Source organism: Cherax quadricarinatus, chromosome 14 (genome assembly GCF_038502225.1).
Source record: "Cherax quadricarinatus isolate ZL_2023a chromosome 14, ASM3850222v1, whole genome shotgun sequence".
In the NCBI taxonomy this organism is placed as follows: Eukaryota; Metazoa; Arthropoda; class Malacostraca; order Decapoda; family Parastacidae; genus Cherax; species Cherax quadricarinatus.
Genome location: NC_091305.1, coordinates 19,306,417 through 19,321,808, shown reverse-complemented (window position 1 = coordinate 19,321,808; position 15,392 = coordinate 19,306,417). Strand labels below are relative to the sequence as shown.

Below are 15,392 nucleotides of genomic sequence, written 5' to 3'. Positions count from 1 at the left end.
GATGTCACTCTAAACAGCAAATATCCTAAACCCCTCCTCTAGAGTGCAGGCACTGTACTTCCCATCTCCAAGACTCAAGTCTAATATATTTCAATAAAAAAAGTGGTACTAAAACTTACATTTATTTTCTTCAGTTCTACATCTGACCAATAAATACAGTTAGTTGCCATATCAAAGTCAAGAGCAATAACCATCTTCAAATTAGGGATAGGCAGCGGCTCAAGTCCATCCTCTGGGTTAACAAGATTGTAGCGAAGGATCTCCTGACGTGCTGATACAAGCAGGAATTCTTGTTCTTCACTATGAAAAAAATACTGTATTATTAATAATGCTCAGAATGTAACTTATGCTATATAATCATTGAAATTATTATTTAATAAACTTGAGTCAAACTTTACTTAAGGTACAAAAGAAAAAATATAAAAACTAGTAAATTACAAAAAATTTATTTGTAAAAATAATCACCCTTCTTTAGCAAGAGAAGGCTACTGAGGAAAAAAAAAAGGTCATAGCTAATTAAAATATTTAAATAATTTAGTTAACAAATTAATTATATAAGGCCCATTATTTGAAGAAGAAAAAAAAAAAGATTAATTTTAACCCTCTGAAGGTCTGTCCCATAGTTCTACACCTTGTCCACAGGGTCCAAGATTTTCAAAAATAAATTTATTTTTTCTTATGAAATGGTAGACAATATTTTTCTGAAGGTAATAAAATAAAAAACATGAAATTTGATGGAAAACCGACTTAATTACGCTTTCGCGAATTTTGCAGAATAGCGATATTTACGCATCAGCGATTCTGCCCACTTTGACTCCTATTTTAGGCCAATTACATTATTCCAGTTGAGCAAATTCTTAGCTATTTCGCTAGTATTACTTCTATTTTATCGAGTGAACACAAGAAACTGCCCAGTCAACTATTTCAATTACCCAATAAAGTGATGAGAAATTGGTTATTTGGCCAGTTTCACACAAAGCAGGCATTCCTGGCACTAAAATAACATTTCCTCTGTTTATTACTTTCATTTTCAGGCTTTACAGATGAATTCCATTTTCATTTTTTATTCATATAAAGAATTTTTATTGTATTATTGTATAAATAATATCAGTGTATTCATAACGTATCTTAGACCCACCAGTCAACGTGTATTGGATGAGTGATGTCATTTGTTTACTCTTCCATTCTATCAAACGAGACCAAGAAACCCCAAATACAACTGTAAAAACCATACAAAAATACACCCGAGTTGCTGTTTTAATCCAAAAACACAGTCGCAGTTTTTTCTCATTATGCACTGTGTGCTGCAGATTTGTTTTATATGGTGCACATTTATCACATAGATGCATTCTCTCATATCTAGACCCAAATTTACCACTCACAGCTTATCTGAGTGAGCTGAGCTCATGACGTAGCACTATGGCTTGAACCCTGGCTTCAAAGCCATAGAACTATGGACAGATCTTCAATGGATTAATTATGTAAACAACTTTCTATTTCTTTTCAAAATTAGGTACAATAGTTCTTCAATTATATATTTAAATACGAGTAAATCATAAAACTTACGAAACAGGGCAGGAAGTAATGGAAGGGTTATACTGAAACTCTCGTCCCCCTTCACAAGAATCTCCAGGAATTCGACGGTAACCCTTTGTTCTATTGTAGAAATGACCAGGTTTGCAGGTGAGGGGGACTGCGTATGGATCAATGCTGTCATCTGGGTCTTTTAAGCACTTCTGTGTTTCCATGTCATTAGCAAAGCCAAAGTCACATTCAAAATCCTCACGATCACAAAAACAATTCTCAACTGAGATAGGCCTATCGTAGTCAATGCCATTGAAGCAGTCTGAGCGAGGAACACGGCGTTCATAAACCTGCTTTCGTCCTAGCAAACATGTATGTCCACTACGACCGTCAGATGGAGACCACGTTTTGTAATCATCAGCAGAGCATTGGTATTTAAAAACAGACTTCATATCCACCTAAAAGAAAAGAAAAACTAAAAATACTGTACTCTGGATAACAGAGAAATCAAATATTTCCTTTGCCACAAAATGAAAAAAAATGTTTCTTAGCACATTAAATTAACTGCACACCATTAGTTTGAAATTCATAGATACTCAAGCACCAATGCTATGTACAGTATTATTAACTTGTAAACGGTCCAAACGTATATATATATATACGTTTTTTCAACATTTGAAAGTATGTAAAAAAAAGTAGATCTTCTTTTTGTTTTTTTACATTTGAAAATGTGTAAAAAAAACTTTGATCTACTTTTTTTTTTGTTACATTTGAAAATATGTAAAAAAACGTAGATCTACTTTTGTAGCACTACACATGTGAACGTAGATCTGCTTGGACTGTTTACGGGTTAAATATTGTGTAGTATATGATTTGTCTTATACTGAACATCCACATGGTACACATCTGTTTTAAATACCACACGAGTAACAACATCAAGTAACTCGTGGTGATAGACATAACTTCATGTGGTAGCCATGGCTCCCCCCGCCACAATAAATCCTTTACAATTATTTTCAGTATAGTAGCCCAAAATATTGAAACCTAATTTAAGCAAATGATTGGGATTAAAGTATACATATATACAAATTTAAATCACGTAAATTAACATCACAAAGAATACCCAAATAAAATACAGTGGAACCTCGGTACTTGAACAGCTCCCTACTCGAACAAGGCTCGGCACTCGACCAAACAAACATGACCTGTGAGTACTTTGCTGTAAACTATTTCGTGTTTCTTCACATTTTTTTGTGTTTTTTTTATATTATTTGTATAAATAAGTAACCATGGGGCCTAAGAAGATTAGTGATAACAGCCAACCAAAAAAAAAAACTGGTTGGAAAAATTTAATTCGATACTCGAACAGATCAGCACTTGAACAGCCTTCTGAAATGAATTAAATTTGAGTACCGAGGTTTCGCTGTGATTAATTTACATGGATTTTGACACGGAGCTTAGCTAAATATTAACCCTATGGCTGTCGCAACCCCAAATCGTGAGTGTTGCAAAATATTTAAAAAAAAAAAAAAAAAAAAAAAATCTTATGAAATAATAGAGAATTTTTTCCTGGTGGTAATGACACCAAAAGCTCTCGCAAAGTTAGTGACCTCGGCGATATTTATGAATCAGCGATTTTACCCACTTTGAGCCCTATTTTCGGCTAATTCCATTGTTCCAGGCGACCAAACTCATAACTATTTCTTTAGAACCCCATCTGTTCTATCGACTGAGTACAAGAAACTGCTCATTTACCGATTTCAACTACCCAATAACATGGTCAGAAATTGGCAACTTGGCCAATTTCATGTAAATTAAAAAATATGCCAATTTCAAAATAGGGTCCAGAATGAACAATGCAGACATTCCTGGCTCTAAAATCAATTTTCTTTGTTCATCAGTTACGTCTCCAGGCCCCTCTGATATTACTCTTGCTTTCTCTTTTGAATTTTTATTCAAACAAAAAAATAGATTTACTGTTATGCAGACTACTGCAATATTGTAATAATTGTATAAATAACATCAACCCATTCATGACCACATATTAGAATGGTTAGCTGGACATTTATTGGACAATGACATCATTTGTTTACTCTTGAACATCTGCAAAAATCAGACATTTCCCCTAATTTCAGCTCCATTTCAAGGTCCTTTTCATAGTAAAACCAATCAAAATCACCTCTATTTCTATAATATGTTTTCCATTCTATCAAACGAGACCAAGAAAACGAGAATACAACCATAAATACTATAGGAAAATACACCTCAAAGTCGGTGTTTTAAGCCAAAAAGTTTTTTTTTTCTCATTATGCATTGCGTGCTGCAGGATTTTTTTTATATGGTGCACACTGACCACACAGACCCATTCTCTCACATGTGGGCCTACCAGCTTTCTCCTGCTTGATTTGAAGCCGCTAGAATTTTTGAGTATACATACGTCAAACACATTGGCTCGTAAGACGTATACAGGTCTCCCTCAACATTCGCGAGGGTTAGGGGATCAAGAGCCTCGCAAATGTTGAAAAATCGCGAATGTTTGGTGTCCCAATATATTGTAGGGAAATACTACAATACAATACTGCTTCCTTAACTTGTTGAACCATGAACAGTCATAAAATACATGAAAATGTCATAAAATATTGTGCTAAATACATACATGTTATGGTTTAATAACATGTATGTCATTAAATACCACTGCCTCAACCACTGCGGCACACTGCTCATATTTTGGTACAATTTCTTTCTTCAATTCTATCGTGTTTCTCAATTTCTTTACCAAAGGGTTGGCACTAGCAAGTTCCTTTGGGCCCACGGTTAATTATGTAGCAACTGCACTCAATCTACAAGCAGCAAACACAACGAATTATTGTGAAATATTTGGAAGAGCACGGAGGCTAATGCTCACTCCAGCATAAATAAAGCCACACTGACTGACGATGCCTCAGCCACTTCCTCCACCACTGCTTTAACCCTTGTATTTTTGTATTTCCTTCTTCAATTATTATTATTAATACAATAGAAATGAAGAAGGAAATTGTACAAAAATATGAGGGTTGAAGCAGTGGTGGAGGAAGTGGTTGAGGCATCGTCAGTCAGTGTGGTCTTGTTATGCTGGAGTAAGCATTAGCCTCCGTGCTCTTCCAAACATTTCACAATAATTCATTGTGTTTGGTGCTTGTAGATTAAGGGTAACTGCAGTGGTAGGGGCAGTGGTTGAGGCAGTGGTTGAGATAGTGGTTGAGGCAGTGGTTGAGGCAGCGGTTGAGGCAGCGGTTGAGGCAGGAGTTGAGGCAGCAGTTGAGGCAGCAGTTGAGGCAGTGGTTGAGGCAGCGGTTGAGGCAGCGGTTGAGGCAGCAGTTGAGGCAGCGGTTGAGGCAGCGGTAGAGGCAGTGGTTGAGGCAGTGGTATTTAATAACATACATGTTAATAATAATAATAATAATAGTTATTAATAATATGTATTATTATCATTAATAACATAGATTTTATTAAATATCACTGCCTCAACCACTGCCTCAACCGCTGCCTCAACCGCTGCCTCAACTGCTGCCTCAAGAAAGAAAGGAGTAGCAATAATGTTGAAGGATAAGCTATGGCAGGAAAAGAGGGACTATAAATGTATTAATTCAAGGATTATGTGGAGTAAAATAAAGGCTGGATGTGAGAAGTGGGTTACAGCAAGCATAGATGCACCTGAGGAAGAGAAAAGTATAGAGGAGAGAGAGAGATTTTGGGAAATGTTGAGTGAATGCATGGGGAGTTTTGAACCAAGTGTGACAATACTTGTGGTTGGGGATTTTAATGCTAAAGTGGGTAAAAACGTTGTGGAGGGAGTAGTAGTTAAATTTGGGGTGCCAGGGGTAAATGAAAATGAGGAGCCTTAATTGAGCTATGTGTAGAAAGAGGTTTGGTAATAAGTAATACATATTTTATGAAAAAAGAGGATAAATAAATATACAAGGTATGATGTAGCATGTAATGAAAGTAGTTTGTTAGATTATGTATTGGTGGATAAAAGGTTGATGGGTAGGCTCCAGGATGTACACGTTTATAGAGGGGCAACTGATATATCGGATCATTATCTAGTTGTAGCTACAGTTAGAGTAAGAGGTAGATGGGATAAGAGGAAAATGGCAACAAGTAAGAGGGAGGTGAAAGTGTATAAACTAAGGGAGGAAGAAGTTCGGGTGAAATATAAGCAACTATTGGTAGAAAGGTGGGCTGGTGCAGGTATGAGTAGTGGGGGGGTTGAAGAGGGTTGGAATGGTTTTCTAAATGCAGTACTAGAATGTGGGGCAGAAGTTTGTGGTTATAGGAGGGTGGGTGCAGGAGGAAAGAGGAGTGATTGGTGGAATGATAAAGTAAAGGGTGTGATTAAAGAGAAAAAGGTAGCTTATGAGAGGTATTTACAAAACAGAAGTGTTATAAGAAGAGTAGAGTATATGGAGAGTAAAAGAAAGGTGAAGAGAGTGGTGAGAGAGTGCAAAAGGAGAGCAGATGATAGAGTGGGAGAGGTACTGTCAAGAAATTTTAAAATATCATCTTTTAGGAGTGAAGAAGAGCAGGATCTGAGTGTGGGGGAGGTGTGCGAGGCATTACATAGAATGAAAGGGAGTAAAGCAGCTGGAACTGACGGGATCATGACAGAAATGTTAAAAGCAGGGGGAAATATAGTGTTGGAGTGGTTGGTATTTTTGTTTAATAAATGTATGAAAGAGGGGAACGTACTTAGGGATTGACGGAGAGCATGTATAGTCCCTTTATATAAAGGGAAGGGGGACAAAAGAGATTGTAAAAATTATAGCGGAATAAGTTTACCGAGTATACCAGGAAAAGTGAACGGTAGGGTTGTTATTGAAAGAATTAGAGGTAAGACAGAATGTAGAATTGTGGATGAGCAAGGAGGTTTTAGGGTGGGTAGGGGATGTGTAGGTCAAGTGTTTACATTGAAGCATATATGTGAGCAGTATTTAGGTAAAGGTAGGGAAGCTTTTATTGCATTTATGGATTTAGAAAAGGCATATGATAAGAGTCCTGACGATCTGTTGGAGTGTGAGCAGGGTAATATTTAGTGAAGGGATTCAGGGAAACCGGTTATTTTATATAACCGGACTCGAGTCCTGGAAATGGGAAGTACAATGCCTGCACTCTAAAGGAGGGGTTTGGGATTTTTGCAGTTTGGAGAGATATACTGTGTATTTTTATACGTATATACTTCTAAACTGTTGTATTCTGGGCACCTCTGTAAAAACAGTGTTTATGTGTGAGTGAGGTGAAAATGTTGAATAATGATGAAAGTATTTTCTTTTTGGGTTTATGTGTGAGTGAGGTGAAAATGTTGAATAATGATGAAAGTATTTTCTTTTTGGGGATTTTCTTTCTCTTTGGGTCACCCTGCCTTGGTGGGAGACGGCCGACTTGTTGAAAAAAAAAAAATATGATAGAGTGGATAGGGAAGCAATGTGGCAGATGTTGCAAGTATATGGAATAGGTGGTAAGTTACTAAATGCTGTAAAGAGTTTTTATGAGGAAAGTGAGGCTCAGGTTAGGGTGTGTAGAAGAGAGGGGGACTACTTCCCGGTGAAACTAGGTCTTAGACAAGGATGTGTAATGTCACCATGGTTGTTTAATATATTTATAGATGGGGATGTAAGAGAAATAAATGTTAGGGTGTTCCGGAGAGGGGTAGGATTAAAGTATGTAGAATTAAATACAAAATGAAAGTGACACAGTTACTTTTTGCTGATGATACTGTGCTTATGGGAGATTTTAAAGAAAAATTGTAAAGGTTAGTGGACAAATTTGGGAGTGTGTGTAAAGGTAGAAAGTTGAAAGTGAACATAGAAAAGAGTAAGATGATGAGAGTATCAAATGATTTAGATAAAGAAAAATTGGATATCAAATTGGGGAGGAGGAGTATGGAAGAAGTGAATGTTTTTAGATATTTGGGAGTTGACGTGTCAGCAGATGGATTTATGAAGGATGAGGTTAATTAATCATAGAACTGATGAAGGACAAAAGGTGAGTGGTGCATTTTAAAATGAAGTACTGGAATGTGGGATATAAGTTCGAGGCTACAGGAGGTGGGTGCAGGAGAAGAGAGGAGTGATTGGTGGAATGATGAAATAAAGGGTCTGATAAAGGAGAAAAAAAGGTAGCTTAGGAGAGGTTTTTACAAAGAAGAAGTGATATACGAAGAGCAGAGTATATGGAGAGTAAAAGAAAGGTGAAGAGTGTGGTGAGTGTGTAAAAAGAAGAGCAAATGATAAGAGTGCAAGAGGCACTGTCAAGAATTTTTGCTGAAAATAAGAAAAAAATTGGGAGTGAGATAAACAAGTTAAAAAAGCCTTGGGAACAAATAGATTTCTCAGTTAAAAACAGAGTAGGGGAGTTAGTAGATGGGGAGAGGGAGGTATTGGGTAGATGGCAGGAATATTTTGAGGAACTTTTAAATGTCAATGAAGAAAGGGAGGCAGCAATATCATGCACTGGCCAGGGAGGTATACCATCTTGTAGGAGTGAAGAAGAGCAGGATGTGAGTGTGGGGGAGGTGCACAAGGCATTACAAAGAATGAAAGGGAGTAAAGCAGCTGGAACTGATGGGATCATGACAGAAATGTTAAAAGAAGGGGGAAATATAGTGTTGGAGTGGTTGGTATTTTTGTCTAATAAATGCACGAAAGAGGGGAAGGTACCTAGGGATTGGCAGAGAGCATGTAAAGTCCCTCTATATAAAGGGAAGGGAGACGAAAGAGATTGCAAAAATTATAGAGGAATAAGTTTACTGAGTCCCAGGTAGTAGGTTGGTAGACAGCAACCGCCCAGGGAGGTACTACCGTCCTGCCAAGTGAGTGTAAAACAAAAGCCTGTAATTGTTTTACATGATAGTAGGATTGCTGGTGTCCATTTTTCTGTCTCATAAACATGCAAGATTTCGGGTATGTCTTGCTACTACTTCTTACATTTAGGTCACACTACACATACATGTACAAGCGTATATATACATACCCCTCTAGGTTTTCTTCTATTTTCTTTCTAGTTCTTGTTCTTGTTTATTTCCTCTTATCTCCATGGGGAAGTGGAACAGAATTCTTCCTCCGTACACCATGCGTGTTGTAAGAGGCGACTAAAATGCTGAGAGCAAGGGGCTAGTAACCCCTTCTCCTGTATATATTACTAAATGTAAAAGGAGAAACTTTCATTTTTCCTTTTGGGCCACTCCGCCTCGGTGGGATATGGCTGGTTTGTTGAAAAAAAAAAAGTTTACTGAGTATACCAGGAAAAGTGTACGGTAGGGTTACTGTTGAAAGAATTAGAGGTAAGACAGAATGTAGGATTGTGGAAGAGCAAGGAGGTTTTAGAGTGGGTACGGGATATTTAGATCAAGTGTTTACATTGAAGCATATATGTGAACAATATTTAGATAAAGGTAGGGAAGTTTTTAATGCATTTATGGATTTAGAGAAGGCATATGACAGAGTGGATAGGGGAACAATGTGGCAGATGTTAAAAGTATATGTAAAGAGTTTTTTATGAGGATAGTGAGGCTCAGGTTAGGGTGTGTAGAAGAGAGGGAGACTATTTCTCGGTAAAAGTAGGTCTTAGATAGGGATGTGTAATGTCACCATGGTTGTTTAGTATATTTATAGATGGGGTTGTAAAAGAAGTAAATGCTAGGGTGTTACAGAGAGCGGTGGGATTAAATTATGGGGAATCAAATACAAAATGGGAATTTACACACTTTTTGCTGATGATACTGTGCTCATGGGAGATTCTAAAGAAAAATTGCAAAGGTTAGTGGACGAGTTTGGGAGTGTGTGTAAAGGTAGAAAGTTGAAAGTGAACATAGAAGAGAATAAGGCGATGAGGGCATCAAATGATTTAGATAGAGAAAAATTGGATATCAAATTGGGGAGGAGGAGTATTGAAGAAGTGAATGTTTTCAGATATTTGGGAGTTGATGTGTCAGTGGATGGATTTATGAAGGATGAGGTTAATCATAGAATTGATGAAGGAAAACAGGTGAGTGGTGCGTTGAGGTATATGTGGAGACAAAAAATGTTATCTATGGAGGCAAAGAAGGGAATGTATGAAAGTATAGTAGTACCAACACTCTTATATGGTTGTGAAGCTTGGGTTGTAAATGAGGCAGCGAGGAGGAGGTTGGAGGCAGTGAAGATGTCCTATCTAAGGGCAATGTGTGGTGTAAATATTATGCAGAAAATTCAAAGTGTGGAAATTAGGAGAAGGTGTGGAGTTAATAAAAGTATTAGTCAGAGGGCTGAAGAGGGGTTGTTGAGGTGGTTTGGTCATTTAGAGAATGAATCAAAGTAGAATGACATGGAGAGTGTATAAATCTGTAGGGGAAGGAAGGCAGGGTAGGGGTTGTCCTCAAAAAGATTGGAGGGAGGGGGTAAAGGAGGTTTTGTGGGCGAGGGGCTTGGACTTCCAGCAAGGGTGCATGAGCATGTTAAATAGGAGTGAATGGAGAAGAATGGTATTTGACCTGATGACCTGTTGGAGTGTGAGCAGGGTAATATTTAGTGAAGGGATTCAGGGAAACCGGTTATTTTTATATAGCCGGACTTGAGTCCTGGAAATGGGAAGTACAATGCCTGCACTTTAAAGGAGGGGGTTGGGATATTGGCAGTTTGGAGGGATATGTTGTGTATCTTTATATGCATATGCTTCTAAACTATTGTATTCTGAGCACCTATGCAAAAACAGTGATTGTGTGTGAGTGAGGTGAAAGTGTTGAATGATGATGAAAGTGTTTTCTTTTTGGGGATTTTCTTTCTTTTTTGGGTCACCCTGCCTCGGTGGGAGATTGCCGGCTTGTTAAAAAAAAAAAAACTCGTTTAGTCATCTCTCACCCTACATTAAGACTACTTGTTATTGTTGTTAATGCCTAGTTCTAATGCTAACTCAATATATGTTAGTGTAAACTTGTAATCTGGCATCTATACGTATTTACAAGTAGAAAAAATGGTGTTCTGCTTTCCGGTAATGTCTGCTCTCCAATGTTAGTCTGAAACCTAACCTGCTGTATGAGTGGGGTCCTACTGTATAGACTTTTACCTGGGATGTAACAAGACCAAAGGTTATGGTTTGAAATTACATGAGCCACAGGGATATATGATAACATTCAACAACAGATTGGCAAAGAAATTAAATGAACTAAACAATAGCAAAATGGGAGCAGACTCTGTATGGTGGTTTAAAAATATAAATGACTGATATTACTAATAATTAAGACTTAATTTTCTTATTCAAAGTAAGCATGACAATGTAGACCTTAAACCTTAAACGGTCCAAATGTATATATACATTCACTGGCACATCGCCGAATATTTAACCCTTTCAGGGTCCCCAGGCTTACTCCAAGACTTGTTCTCAGGGTCGCCCAAATTTAAAAAAAAAAAAAAAATTCTTGTGAAAAGATAGAGAATCTTTTCCCGATCATAATGACACCAACAGTATGAAATTTGATGGAAAACTTATGGAATTATGCTCTCGCGAAGTTAGCAGTCTCGACGATGTTTATGCATTGGCGATTTTGCCAACTTTGAGCCCTATTTTCAGCCAATTCCATTGTACTAGTCGACAAAAATCATAACTATTTTGCTAGAACTCCATTTTTTCTATCGAATGAGCACAAGAAACCACTCATTTACCAATTTCAACTATCCAATACAGTGGTCAGAATTTAGCAATTTTGCCAATTTCACACAAATTTCAAAAGATGCCAATTTCCAAATAGGGTTCAGAATAAACAAGAAAGACATTCCTGGCACTAAAATAACATTTCCTCTGTTCATTAGGCACGTCCCCATGCCCCTCTTACATTCTTTTGCTTTCCACTCTGAATTTTTATTCTCACAAAAAATAGAAGATTTACTGTTATGCAGACTACTGCATTAGCGTAGAAATGGTATAAATAATATCAGAGCACTTGTGAAAGAATATTAGACTCACCAGTTGGCGTGTATTTTACGCTTAGCATGATTTGTTTGCTTTTGAACTTTGGTAAAAATTGAACATTTCTGCTACTTTGAGCTCAATTTCAAGGTACTTTTCATTGTAAAACCAGTCAAAATCATCTCAATTTCTGTAATATGTCTTCCATTCTATAGAATGAGACCAGGAAAACTAGAATACAACAATAAATACCATACGAAAATACAGTGCAAAGTCGCTGTTTTAATCCAAAAACACGGTCGAAGTTTTTTTTCTCGTTACGCACTGTGTGCTGCAGGATTTTTTTTTATACTGCACACACTGACCATAGACCCATTCTTTCATATGTAGGCCTACCAGCTTTCTCTCACTAGATTTGAGGGCACTAGAATTTAAGCGTACCAGTACGTCAAAAACCCTGGTGCGTAAGCCGTACTAGTACATCCGAAACCCTGAAAGGGTTAAAAAAAAAAAAAAGTTTTTATAGAAAAAAAGATCACATTTTTTTTGTGTGTTTTAGAATAAAAAAAAATTTAGGGTCAGTACTTACAGAGATACGAGGCCCAGAAGTTGGCACTGGATGCTCACATGACGGCAACATGGAGCCCTGCCTCTTGCAGAAGTGTTGCCAATATACCTTTTTTTCTATTTTTCATATTATTTTATATAATTTTTATGTTCTGATATTTACAAATTATAGTAGTTCTTGTCATTTCATAACCAATCTTTGTTCTGCCACTAGTATTAGGTACTGAAATTGTACTCAAATGTCACAAACACAGGGGGGGAGGGGAGGGGAGGGGAGGGGAGGGGAGGGGAGGGGAGGGGAGGGGAGGGAGGGGAGGGAGCGGAGGGAGGGGAGGGGATGGCAGGGGGGGGAGGGAGGGAGGGAGGGGAAGAGAGGGAGGATAGGGGAGGGGAGGAGAGGGAGGGGAGGGGAGAGGAGGGGAGGAGAGGGAGGGGAGGGGAGGAGAGGGGAGGGGAGGGGAGGGGAGGTAGGGGAGGGGAGGTAGGGGAGGGGAGGGGAGGTAGGGGAGGGGAGGGAGGGGAGGGGAGAGAGGGAGGGGAGAGAGGGAGGGGAGAGAGGGAGGGGAGGGAGGGGAGAGAGGGAGGGGGGGGAGGGGGGAGAGAGGGAGGGGAGAGAGGGCGGGGAGGGCGGGGAGGGAGGGCGGGAGGGGAGAGAGTGAAGAGAGGGAGGGGAGGGAGGGGAGAGAGGGAGGGGAGGGACAGTGACATGATGAGATAAAGTCTGACGTTTGATAAGCATAAAAGGGTGGTGGAGGTGGCAGCAGATAAGAAAAGACTAGACGTGACATTTGATGAGCATCGCCCTGCTTTGTTTTCGCTGGTACACAAACATGTCTGTCAAAGTCTATTTGTCTGTCTGTCAAGCTCCCTGTCTGTCTATCCATCTATCCATCTATCTATCTGTCTCAGAGAGAGCCACAAGACTTCATCATCATGTTTACTAACATCTTCAAGCAGAGTATAGCACTTTGTCTGGATTTTTGGGGTTATCCTAGGTAATTTATATTATGTATACTTGTATTTGTGTGTACCTGTGAGACAGAGATAGACAGAGACAGACTGAAAGAGATAGACAAAGGCAGAGACAGACACAGATAGACAGAGACAGATAGAGACAGAAAGAGGAGTGTTAAAATGACATTACATCAATGAATCCTTGGTGTTTGCCACACTGTTTGCTCTAGCTGGTGCTCAATTTAACTGCCGCTCCCACAAGGTACTAAGTGGTCCCAGATTTTTTTAATATGGTGCACACCGAGTGTTAAGGCCCATTCTATTTGACCAGGCATCTCAGGGCAATTGTGCCAAATTTGGAGGCAGGAAAATTAAAACTTATATATACGTTTGGGGCGCTATATGTTTGGGCCCTATGTGTAAGAACATATATGTATGCTTGGACCGTTTAGGGGTTAAAAAAAATCAAGTGACTGATCAGAATAAAAACACAAACTCCAATAATTTCAAATACTATACAAGAGCCCCCCCCAACTTAAAATTTACCAAGCCATTTTAGCCCTTAAACTGTCCAAACAAATTCACGTTCACATGCGTAGTGCTCCAAAAGTACATCTACGTTTTTTTACATATTTTCAAATATAACAATAAAAAAAGTAGATCAAAGTTTTTTTTACACATTTTCAAATGTAAAAAAAAAAGATTTACTTTTTTTACATACTTTCAAATGCTGAAAAAACATTTATCTACGTTTGGACAGTTTAAGGGTTAAAGAGAAAATTAAAAGCACTCCTACACTAACCAATTTGTGAAAATGTTGACTATCAAAGTTTATGCAAGGCAAGGACAGTGCTCAACTTTAAAGTTCAATGGGAAAATCTTGCTGATATTAACTTACTACACAATCCATGGGTGTCCATTTGCCTTCAATGCCATTAGATAAGGCAACTATCACATGAATAATGGTGAAAAAATCTGATTTCATTTCTACCAATAAAATCTGAATTATTTGTATTTTTATGTTCTTTACCTCAATTTGTTAACAAAAAATGCAAAAAAAAAAAAAATACTACAAACCTTAACAATAATCCAATGATGCTTGTCTGACTTTGAGCCAAAAAGGGTAAATATTGTTGTGTTTTCTCCAGGTTCAGTCATTAAGCCATATATGCGTAGCTTCTGTAAAATGGAAGTAGTACATTACCACACTGCGTTCATTATATCATACCTTCAACATCACACATTAAATAAGAAAGCATAACTTGCATAAATGTATTTTTAACACACTAGCCATCTCCCACCAAAGTAGAGTGACCCAAAAAAGAAAAAAAAAACACTTTCACTATCACTCACTATATCACTGTCTTGCCAGTGGCACTGATACTACAGTTCAGATTCCCCTCAAAACTGCAAATATGCCTCACTTGTATAATACAGCAAAGCCTTGATTACAGTCTCTCTTCACTTAACAACAGAGTTCTGTTCCTAAGAGGTCAGTAAACGAATTGGTTGTTAACTGAGGAGCATACTATACTGGTAGTGGGTTTGTGTCAATCATCTTTAGATATTATTAATGTCACATTTGCACCATTTATAACATTTTTAGTATATTTTTAAATATTTATACAGTATATTATAGTAACAGAATACAGTATATTGTAATATACAGTATACTGTAATAAGGGAATAGGGAAAATCGGCTCTAATATACATTACTGAGGTATGAATGCTTGTTAGAGAGCTGGTAATAAGTCCAAGCAGTCGTTAAACGAGTACGTCTTTAAGTGAGGAGAGACTGTAATATGAATTTGAATAGTATGAAATTTGATTTAGTATGAATTATAAAATTATGCCAGATCTTATTTAAAACGAGTCACAATTAAGTCAGTACAAGTTTGCTGTTCACCCCGATGGCTCCTGCTCCTGTCCCAGTTGTCAGTATGGCTCTGTCTGTTGTGTGAAGACATGCTGCAGCTTGATATCCTATACACTTTTTCTTTTCTTACTAACAGATCAGTCATTTCCCACTGAGGCAGAGCCACCCGAAAAAGAACACTTTCATCGTCACTCATTCCATCACTGTCTTGCCAGAGGCGTGCCTACACTGCTGTTCAAAAACTGCAACATATCTCCACCCCCTCCTTCAGAGCACAGGGATTGTACCTTCCACCTTAAGGACTCAAGTCCAGCTAACCAATTTCCCTGAATCTCTTCATAAATGTTACACTGCTTACACTCCAGCAGCACATCAAGTCATAAAAACCATTTGTCTTCACTCACTCATATGTAACATGTTCACACACATTTGCAGGATGTCCAAACCCTTCAAACACAAAACCTCCTTTACCGCTTCCTCCAACCTTCCCTAGGGCAGCCCCTATCCTGCCTTCCTTCCACTACATATTTATATGCCCTTGAAGTCCCTATTT

The 15,392-nt window shown here is 38.1% G+C and overlaps 1 protein-coding gene across 1 annotated transcript in view; it reads right to left on the bottom strand.

Annotated features, from left to right (window-relative positions):
* LOC128695906 (sortilin-related receptor) overlaps positions 1-14,142 on the bottom strand; it is a gene marked incomplete at its 5' end in the record, with an annotated part of 164,529 nt that extends 150,387 nt beyond the window's left edge. Inside the window, 3 exon segments of the mRNA XM_070084886.1 lie at positions 120-300; positions 1,567-1,982; positions 14,041-14,142. Of these exon segments, the coding sequence (XP_069940987.1) occupies positions 120-300; positions 1,567-1,982; positions 14,041-14,142 (699 nt within the window).
* Between the last annotated feature and the right edge of the window lie 1,250 nt (positions 14,143-15,392).